Source organism: Saccoglossus kowalevskii, chromosome 1 (assembly GCF_978046115.1).
Source record: "Saccoglossus kowalevskii chromosome 1, keSacKowa6.1, whole genome shotgun sequence".
In the NCBI taxonomy this organism is placed as follows: Eukaryota; Metazoa; Hemichordata; class Enteropneusta; family Harrimaniidae; genus Saccoglossus; species Saccoglossus kowalevskii.
Window position 1 is genome coordinate 20,543,381 of NC_140641.1, and position 11,369 is coordinate 20,554,749.

Consider the following 11,369-nt stretch of genomic DNA (forward strand, 5'->3'; position numbering starts at 1 on the left):
ATACAATATGAAAACAATATTGAACAATAATTTAGTTTGCTACTTCTTTGCAAACATGTTGAGATACCTCCCGTATACGACGGTGCTGTCGATGAACACTATTATATACATATTATATTACTCGTCAGTTTTGAAGTGTCAATGTTCACAATTATTGGATATTGTATCCACAGTTTCACGATTTATTTTTTAAAACAACTATCTATGTCTGTTTTTTAAATGTTTTACTCAAACTTACCTTATTTATGTATATTTATGAATAAATACTTGATTATGTGATTTTTTATCGAATGTTATGATTACTGTACAATAGTGCTCGATCATGCAACGCATCATTTTGCTCATTAACACTTTCCAAAATGATAATGATTTTTTCAATACATATTTTTGGTTGAAACACTTTCAAGATGTGATCCTAGAAAAAATACTTATAATAGTGAAGTTATAATAAGCACATTTTAATACATGTTTCTGGTTGAAACACTTTTCAAAATGTGTTTCTAGTAAAATCACTTTTAAAAGTGTTGTGATAATCAGCACATTTTATACATGTTCCTGGTTGAAACACTTTTCAATTTCTATTGGAAACACTTAACATAATGTGTTATGTGCAAAAACATCCCTGAAATGTTGCAATAAAAACACTAACTGCATGTGCTCTCACCATATACACATTATGCATATTATAAACACTTTAAATTGAGTGTTTTTAAAGTGGGGACAAGCTAAGCTTATAAACACTTTAGATGTTTTACCACAAAACAGTAAAAATGTTTTATTTTAAAACAGCAATATTGTAAAATACCTCATTTGCGATTTTAAGAAAAACACTTAATGTGTTTAATTATAAAACAAGTAATTTTTAAAGTGGGTACAAAAATGTGTCATATTTTAAAACACTTAAATTTACAATGTATCACATACGCTGATAGTTTTTCGATTGCCAGCACTTATATGGTCTTTGGTCGTAGTCGTATCTTAATCCTATAAGTCCAAATGTTACGATATATATCTAACTGGCAACAAGGAATTAAAGATTCGTTTGATTCGTTTTATTGTCCAATGGTGCGGATGATTTTATGATTGCGTACATGCGTTTGGCTCATTTCACGAAATGTTTTTCTTATTACTACGATAAGCAGAACAAACGTAAGTAGAAGAGCAAGTACTAACACCATGGCAAGTTCGGCAATAGTTGGATCCAAGAAGGATGCACAGGCTTCAAATAAATGGGTGAAAGAACAAAAATTTGTTTCGACCTGACGAAGCTCGTACGTGAGCGAAACGTTGCAAATAAAGTGTGTACAGTTAAAGTGGTTATTTGCTTTTATTTTTGTTTTTTTTTTGCGATAAGCAGAAAAACGAAACTCCTTTGTGCATACAAAATCGAATTCGAATGGGCAGCATTGTTTCATCAAACCCAACTCTCTTCGAGGCACTAGCTTGGCATGACGGAAATCCCGTGGATTTGTCGAATTCTTAATATATTAATAATGAAAGTCAGTTTAAATAATTACGTATTTTGGCACTATATTAAGGATATAGGCTCATATTTATATACAGTAAAATTATCTAATCTTTTACTTTACTAATAATAACAAGACACATTATTTTTAATTTATCTAATCTCAAATATCTGTTTCCATATTGCCATGTATTCCATCGAACGCCCCCCCAAAAAAACGTACGCGAGGCACACAAGGGGTTTATAAATAATTTTTCAAAATGGGCAAGGGAACCCATTTTGACATTTTGAGTATTTTGATATTGTCAACCACGATGTAAAATATTTAATCTTCCTGCGTCATATTTGTCAATACACTCGCGTACCTTCACCTTCGTCGAGTTTTGCAATGAAAAGTTTGCAGAAATTTATTTACATACCTACATATACGTCATCGATCGGAATAACTGGTGTATTAATTGTAGCCTTATTTAGTTTCAGAACTAAATCACCAGATATAAGGTAGCCAAACCCAAGTGGATAGTCGGGGTAAGTTGCATTCGGGTAATCATCAGATGAAATGTACCATTTGTGAACTGGGTCTCTGGTTGGCCTAATATTTCGCCTTATTCTACCAACTAGAAGATCTTGCTTCCCTGCGTACAACTTTAGCACGCTATACATGTGAAATGGATTCACAATAATGTCGTCATCCGCCTTTAGTAGAAAATGTATCTTAGAACAGAACGATGCGCTCCAATGCAGAATCAGTTTCATTTTTAATGTGTTGTTATAATAGTTATCTATAAAATCACCCTGTATAATGTCGCCATGGGTTCTGCTCTCCAGATTAAGTTTCCATTGAACCTCATGGTCTTCCGTCTCCGCGACGACAAATACGTGCCTAACAACCAATTTTCTCATTTTCAAATGATGTAACCATGTAAACCGAAGAGACTCTCTCAGATCGAAGTTATAGATTGCACTGTTGATCATGACTAGCAAGTCAACATCGTAGTTGCAGGCTTCTGTCTGCTTGAACGTGGCTTCCGGGCTCCCTTTTCGTGCAATGGTTGTACGAGTAAGTTTGGTTCTTGATAGTTCGGTATGCCAATGCATTATGGAAAAATACACCAGTATGACGATGGATAGAGGCAGCAATTCGGCAGAAATAAATTTACAAAACCTTCGCATTTGAGTGTTTCGCATTGAGCGTATAATTTTAGGAATAGCTATTTTAACAAAGCACAATATAATATATACCTGAAAATACGGTTCAATGTTTTGACTTGCCTTTTGGCAAAGCTATTCTTATCTGGGCACTACAATGTGAGAGAATTAGGCTGATGAGGATGTTATTCGGAATCATTTGAATGCGCGACATGAAAACTGAAATTGAATGGATGGGTAAACAAATGCCAAGCGGAAGCAAGAGAGATACCTTCGATTCTAAAGTCGATGGACAATAAATCACAAAATAAATCTTTATCGTCCAGCCTTTCACATACATAGGTATATTGATAGATAGTCGAACTCCACACAGTACCAATAGACTTCGACCGAGCTAACATCTGTACGCCCTCGCAGGTTTGTTACAATAAGCAGGGTCAAATAGAACATAACAATGTTCAATCTCTAACAGAATACCCCGACTTTCAATTGCGGTCACAATCTAAACCAAGTTCCATTGCCTGCCTTAAATAAAAGTCAGTCACAAAGCATTCATTCTACGAAAGCCGGGACTTTATACTTCAAACTCCAAAATCCAGACTTCTAACTTTAAACTTCAGATTTCATAGTGATGTTTGATGTGATGAAAGTATATAAAATCGGCAATTGAGGAGGTCTATCTCTTATTCTGCAGATTTGAGATTTGAACTTGGCATCTCTAAATACAACATAAAATGGCATTCTCTGGTGAGCTGGGGCCAAAAGGCAAAACATACTAGTTAGACCTGGGTTTTGAGTTGTCATACTATGTCGTTAATTTCTAGAATTGTTATTTTCCTGGCCGTTTCTCCCCTAGTCGTAGTATCGTTACCGACCTTGCTGTGGTGTCCACAGTGCGAAATTTCGTAACCCCTATCTTTTACCAATTGGATAGTTGCGTTGGTCCATGGTGAGGGTCGCGTTTAGTGCTGAACCTTTGCAGGGGCGGGCGATACTGACGGTAGAACTGTATCAAGCATATACTTTGCGTATATACTTTGTTTCACGTAATTCATGTGTAGTGTCGTATGTGCAAGATTCACCGGTATGCATTATTGCTTCTAATTATATGTGCATATACTTATATTGAACTATGCTGGTGCCCATCGGTCTAAATTATCCCAGTATTACACAAATTGTGTAATTTTATATTGGTGATGAAATCGCACACGAGAGGGTAAAAATATAATATGCAGATATATTAAAGACGTTCATATATTATCAGATATTGATCTATAATGAAGCATAAGTCAAAACCCGGATACACCTTTCATTAGGAAAGTCTCGCACACGTTGTCAGTGATATATGATTATCCATATATTGTTATTTAACTGCATCAATCAAGAGATGATCTAGTCACACACGAGGTGAATATAATTGCAGTATTTAGTGTTAATAAATGCAATATAGAATTTATTATAACAATATGACATTATATAGGAACATATTCATATTCATTCAAGTGCATACCATGTACCTGTCACAAGTTTGATAACCGATGGAATTAAACATGCACGGTGTTGTTATCAATGCCCGAATTAGTAATACAGCGCTAGACAGGTGTTAATTCTCTGTGATTCCCTGTAATACATAATCATTTAGCTGTTATTTAGAAATACAATAAATACAATATGAAACAAATATTGAAGAATAATTTAGTTTGCTATTTCTTTGCAAACATTTTGTGATACCTTTCGTAACCGACGGTGCTCTCCATGAACACTATTATATATTATATTACTCGTCTGTTTTGAAGTGTCAATTGTTATGTATGGCTCAAGTTAAATATAAAATATTACAAACAGATTTAAATGTATTTTGATTTAGAAATTCAATTCAATAGCGCCCTCCACTGTGTCTGATTAAATGTGGTTTTGGCCGTAGATGGCATTTTTGAATCCACAATGCTTTGCGTAAGAAAGCTGAGGGTTTTGGTCACTTTTTGGTTTACCGTCGACGTGTGTTTATTTTCCTCTTGTTTCCCTTTCTTGAATTTAGAGCTTGTTTTAGGTGTCTTCTGTTTCAGGTCGTTTCAGTGATCCGCGAAATTCGTCAGTGCCGCCCGAAGTCCTTACCTGCACACAATATCAAGACAAAGGAACGTCGCTCTGCAAGTTTCGTGATACAACAAAGACCGGCCACGTGGTGAAGACTCGTACGCCATTTGGACCAGCTGGAATGTACTTGACATTTATTTGATAAGTAGACCCTACTATTTCCTGTATTTTAGAGCATATCTTTGTAATGTAACTTTATTTATGCATTTGAGTGGTGTAAGTTAATTATATGTTTATGGTCGTATTACTAATTTATTTACAAGTACTATAAATGAAAGTAAAATATAATATCCCATACATTTGCGTCATTATTTGGTAATAATCCAACCCGAGAAAAATAGGGGAATTTGTCCACCCTTGGCTTATAGTTGAAATCGTGACATCAATGTTCACAATTATTGAGTATTGTATTTACAGAACAACTACCTATGTGTGTTTTTTAAATGTTATACTCAAACTTACCTTACTAATGATTATATTTAGGAATAAATACTTACTTAATTATCTGATTTGTTTATCGTATGTTATTGTTACGGACTGTTATGTTATTGATGATGATGTTCCTGGTGGAAACACTTTTAAAAATGTGGTTCTAGTAAAGTTACTTTTAAATGTGTTGTGATAATAAGCACATTCTATACATGTTCTTGGTTGAAACACTCTTTTCAACACGTTACATGATGTGTTACTAGTATGTGGAAAAACATCCCTGAAATGTTGCAATAAAAACACTGACTGCAAGTGTTTTCATCAAATACACTTTTCGTAAATATGCATATTGTAAAGACTTTAAGAGTTAAGAGCTTATAAACACTTTTAATTTTTTACCACAAAGCAGCAAAAATGTTTTACTTCAAAACTGTGGTGTTGTAAAAAATGTGTCATATTTTAAAACACTTAAATTTACAAAGTATGTACATGCGTTTGGCTCATTTCACGATAAGCAGGAAATTCCCTATGTGGATAAAAAATCCCATTTCATTTATTATATTTGAATTCGAATGGACAGCATTATGTTATCAAACCCAACCCTCCTCGAGGCGCTAGCTTGGCATGGCGGAAATCCCGTCGATTTGTCGAATTCTTAAAATATTAATAAAGAAAGTTAGTTTAAATAATTACGTATTTTGGTATTATGTTTAGGATATAGGCTCATATTCACATACAGTATACAGCATACTTATCTAAACATTTACTTTACTAATAATAACAAGACACATTATTTGTAATTGGTCTAATCTCAAATATGTTTCCATATTGCCACGTATTCCAACGAACGCCCAAGCTTGTGGCAGACTCGGGATAACCAGTAAAAACGTACGTGAGGCACACAAGAGGTTTATAAATAATTGTTCAAAATGAGCATGGGGACCCATTTTGACATTTTCAGAAATCAAAAGGGTCGTAATGACAATGGTAGGTCCATTTTACCAGGATTGTGAAATAGTATATATGTAATTAAGGGTGGGTTTTCCTTGTAAATTTGTTTCAAGGGGTGGGTTTTGAGAACAGACGACGCATTGAGACGTGTCGCCCACCAGGACAGATGAGATGTCCCCACAAATTGTCTTATTCCAATGTTTATTTGATCTGTAATTTATTAATATACATTCAAATAGTTTATAAACCACTCTACAAACCAGGCCAACCTGTAGTTGATCAGAATTCATTATAGCGAACAATTGACATTCTTGACGTCATATAATTAACTGGTATTGACAAAGCTGTATCCCCCAACAAAATCTAATTCTAAAAGTCGATTTGAGCATTCGTGGACAACATTGGCAAGCACATTCCTTCTTTTTTCTTTGATTCATAAACAAACTTCCGAGTGTCGCGATGGAAGCAAGGAAGGTATTGACGGAAGGAGCCACGATGCTATTGTTTTAGCTTTGCCTCGTGATCGTTTGTCTATGTTTGTTCACAAACATGTCAGTGTTTGATCGCAAACATTGCTTCCTGTTAGCTATTAGCATCTCCTTACAAGGGATTACGCGAGCATTCGGTGATATTCGGAGCATGTTCGGAGGCGATAGACCATGGATAGACGAACTGCGCATGTGCATGACTGAAAATGGCGTCTCGCTTGAACGCTGTAGTATGCGGAGATCTTGGCGAGTTTAATGAAGAATTAGCAGATATAGAATCGATTGAAGAAGAACTGATAAACTATCGCGAATCCTTTTGTATTTGTAATGGTGATGAGACTGAATCAATGATTGCCTATGACAATAATGACTGTGTTACTCAATACTATCATTGCCAGTGGGTGGGTTTGACGCCCAATACTGTTCCCACAGAGCACTGGAATTGTCCACGATGTTCAGGTATGTTTATTTTTATTGAAGCTTTAGTTTCTTAGCATTCCCGGTAGTGTAAACATGTGTGGCCGTATTTTGAATTACTGTAGTGTACTTTGCGCCAAAATGTCAAAATTAAAGCTTTAAAAATATGCCAAGCCCGTTGTATTAATGTAGTGGGTATTTGTTGCCACAGAGCAGGGGCACGTAAACTTTCCTAGGATACACGGCGATCCAAAACGCATGATCAGCATTTCTGTAATGATTTTGTTTATTAGTTGGACGTCCACATTACAAGAACTGTTACGAATTGCTATTTTGTTTTTCTTGTTACAGATATATCATGAAATGCAGCAGTAGAACAATATCATGGAAAACAACAAGTTGTTGGCGATAAAACTAATACCTCCAAACGAAATGTAAAGAAACTTAAAGGTAAAAATACATTGATTTTTCATTTAGTTGGTACCTTTCATGTTTTATGCTAAAATATCATACTGGTTTCTACTGTTGCCATAATTAAATATTAATATTATATCAAATTAACGACCACCATTTTCAAGCAATTAAATGAAAATTGTGACAAATTATTTTATTTTAGTTGGGGATGTATATATCAGCAGCTAGTTTCTAATTTTAATTCACCATTTTCATATTTTTTTCAGTGGCTTGTGTATCATCGTTCACACTATTATATGCTACACGCGAGAGTGTAAAGCTGATTTGCACTGCAGCAGATAATATCAGATGTAGCCGAAAATTTAAACTGAACAGAAAAGCAGAATTGGAAATTAAGCCAGTACTGACAGAAATCATGTCATCTCCAAACACTGAAGAACTTGCCAATTCTTTGATTGACAGACTGTGGCCAACCCTTAATGTTAAAAATATCAGTCCACAATCACTTGAATTTATTTGTACAAGTTTTCATTCATTGCGATTAGATAATACATTTTAGGCCATTTTTGAGAAGTTTCTATCAAGTTCTAACTTGATTATATCTGATATGGCCAAAACATTCTTCATTCAATTTGTCGCAGTTGAACTTGTTAAACTTGTTAAACTTGTTAAACTTGTTAAACTTGTTAAACTTGTTAAACTTGTTAAACTTGTTAAACTTTTACTTCAGGCTTTGTGTAGTGGAATGAATTGCACAGAATTACAACAAAAGATTGATGATTGTCTAAGTCAAGATGAAGAACAAATTTTAAGGTACATTGCTGGTTATGTACTCCATAAATTGATTGGGTTTTACAGCAGATTTAATAATAACAAATCTGCCTAACCATGTCTAGCGTTTGTAAAGACATGGATAATTAAGAATGAATGTAGTGATTCAAGCACATCTTTTTGATTTATACAAAAAAATAGGTAGAGACAGTCAACTGGGGTGGGTTATTTCAAGTTAATGACAATGTGTATTTATTTTTTAGAAGGGTTGAGCTATGACTATGAAAAACACTATGGATGTTGAAATTTACAAGTCAAATTACTAGTATAAGAAAATGATGAATGATGACACTGAGCTAAAATAAGTTTGATGCACCAACTTTGACCAGTATGTCCTGTCCTACATTTTTCTCGTGTTTCTTTTCCGTCGTGGTATTGGTGCATTGGAAGGAGCTCCATCTCCTCTATTTACATTTCTACAATTTCCACGTGCACTAGCCTGAATTGTACTTGCCCCAGCAACATGTAATGACAACACATTTCTGGAAAATTCTGCTGAAGTAGGGTTATCATTTCTACCTATACATCCTCTCTGTTTAGAAAAGTACTCCTCCAAGGGGTCCTGACTGAATTTCTCACTAAGGAGAAAGTCAACACCATCAAGTTCTAGTAGCTCCTTTCCTAACTTCACAAACGATTTAACTGAAACAAAAACAGAAATATGTGGACTAAACTGCAATTTGGAACCATCTTTTGATAAGGATAGGTACCTATCATTTTAATTTCACCCAAAAATGCTGGTAGTGAAAATACTGTTTTCAATTTTTTAACATCAAAATAATCAGATTTGTTTGGTAGAAAAAAACAGCTAACATTATAGTCATATCAGAATTGCTACTTACCAGTTATTCTAAAACATTCAAGAGTCTCTCGACTTAAATACATCTTCCTTTTTTCTGTCAAACTCAGATATGGTGTGGCTAGGCAGTCTGCTTCCTAACTGTTTAAAAATCCCAGAAAATCTTTTTCAAGCCACTGGAAAAAAATACCAATGATGTGTTAGCAACTGTCAAGTATTCAGTGATTACAGGTAAGCTGACATTAGCTAAATCAGAGTAAAACTTCAAATATTTTTTATTGTAAACTAAGCGAAAATCTAGTGCTGTACACCATGGAAGTTACATATGTCCATGGGTACACCAAGTGAACATGAACTACAATGTGTTCACATGTCCATGGGTACACCAAGTGAACATGAACTACAATGTGTTCACATATACTCAGATATGGTTTTAAATAATTTTTATTTTATTATTATGATATCACAAACCTGAAAGCGCCAGTCACCAACTCTTCTATATGGGTCTAATACGGGTTTCCGAGATCTATTGCCTTGTCCAAGTCTGGATACATTGAGGCAATCAAAGAATATATCAATAAAGGAAATGATCTTTTCTGTAGATTTTGTGTCATGTCTTCCATTAGCTTTGAATGCACTTGAAACACTGCGACTTAACACCTGCAATGGAGTAAGGGAAAACAAAATGTATAGATTGGCAAAACACCAAAATAAAAATATGCAGATTAACACAGATATGAACTTCGTGTCTGACATGCGTTACATTATCCAGTGCATACGATTATATTATTCTGAGCTATTACCTGAGCTGCCAGTTTCACTCGCATCCGCAAAGATAATTTCAAGTACATGTGTTCGAGAGTTATTCGATGTCGTCTTCGGAGTTGTGCTGTATTACCAGTCCCTACATCATCCACAACCAATTGTATCAGTTGTGGCCATGTTATAGATTGGTTTTGGTACTGTGAAAAAATGCATCATATGATTAAAAGACTGTTTGACTCATGGATTATAAAACAAATTAGAAATAGCAATATATATGAAAATAATCCCACCACTACCGTCCACATACAAAAATAATAACAAACTTGTTTTCCAACACAATTTCTTTATATGGTATGCTATATATTGAGAATGATATTGTAAAAAACTCACATGTAAATTCCTACTTTTATTGTTCCATCCAGAATTTTCCCAGTTATTACATGTCTATTACGTGTCGTTTTTATGAGGTGAGGGACGTCACACACAAAGTAAATTTTTCTGCTGCTGTCATAAGGATTTGAGATACAGTGTGTTATTTCTGCACACTCCGGGTTGCCATGTAAGCGATAAAACCTTCGGTTTGGTGATGCGCCATCCGAAACAAATGCTCGCACTTTGAACCCAGAGTATTCCAAACTACCCACACCTTCCCACAAAGCCCAGTACAACTGTTTGCTGGTGAAACTACAGCAAGAAAACCATCCAAAACATCTCTTAAAGGGGAAATAATTCCTCTGACCAATATGCGTAGAATATGCGTAGCCACAGGAGTGTTCAATTCATCACCATTAAGATCAGACATTTGTAATGCTTCTACATAACTGTTAATTTCCTCATTGACACCACCCAGGTTACAAAATCCTATCAGCTTTCCCGATGTCTTGTTATACGCAAGTCCACTCTTTATCTTGACCTCATCAAAAACCAATGTCATTTTTTTGGTACTCAGGCTTTTGACTGAATTCACTGTCATCTTTTATGCGCTGTAATACATCTTCATTAATGCCATCTTCTGTTGTTGTGAATTGGGTGTAATCACGCAGCGTGTTCTCGTGTGGTAAAACCAATACACTTGAATTACGTAAAAATATGTACGCAGAAGGTGTTTTGAGTGAAGTGCAATGCACCATTTCAGAAACAATGGATGCCATCTTCTTTGGTTTTTCTGTATTGACAGAAAATATTCCCAAAATATATATTGTAGATTGTCAGGAGACAATGAAGCGAGCACTGTATCTGTGTTTTCCTCCATTATAGTTGAAAAGGACTCTGAAAGATTATTATCTAATGTCTCACCATTTTGTAGAATATGTTTTTGAATTTTGTCTTTCAACCCATCTAATTTACGTTTAATATTTTTCTTTTCTTTCTGGAGATTTTTAGCCTTGGTTTCAAGTTTTATTCTCTGATTCTTTGGACTTCTTTCTAGAGTATGTAGCATGTAAACAATCTCTGTATGTTGTGCAAGCAGAACATCTTGTTGCAGCATCTGGGGGTGATTATGAATTCACAGCTGATATGTCGAACAGTTCTACAAGAAATGATATCTTGTTCATATTCTTCA

General features: G+C 34.8%; 1 protein-coding gene and 1 pseudogene across 1 annotated transcript; both read right to left on the bottom strand.

Moving 5' to 3' along the window:
- Nucleotides 1-1,876: 1,876 nt before the first annotated feature.
- LOC102809614 (UDP-GlcNAc:betaGal beta-1,3-N-acetylglucosaminyltransferase 7-like) lies at nt 1,877-2,563 on the bottom strand. The gene has a single exon (XM_006821221.2). The coding sequence runs from the start codon at nt 2,561-2,563 to the stop codon at nt 1,877-1,879; it is 687 nt and encodes a 228-aa protein (XP_006821284.2).
- A 5,843-nt stretch (nt 2,564-8,406) lies between these two features.
- LOC144345478 (uncharacterized) lies at nt 8,407-10,739 on the bottom strand (annotated as a pseudogene).
- Nucleotides 10,740-11,369: the final 630 nt, after the last annotated feature.

Bases quoted from the DNA above. Each gene is read 5' to 3' on its own strand.
- LOC102809614 (XM_006821221.2), bottom strand. From the start codon at position 2,563: ATGCATTGGCATACCGAACTATCAAGAACCAAACTTACTCGTACAACC.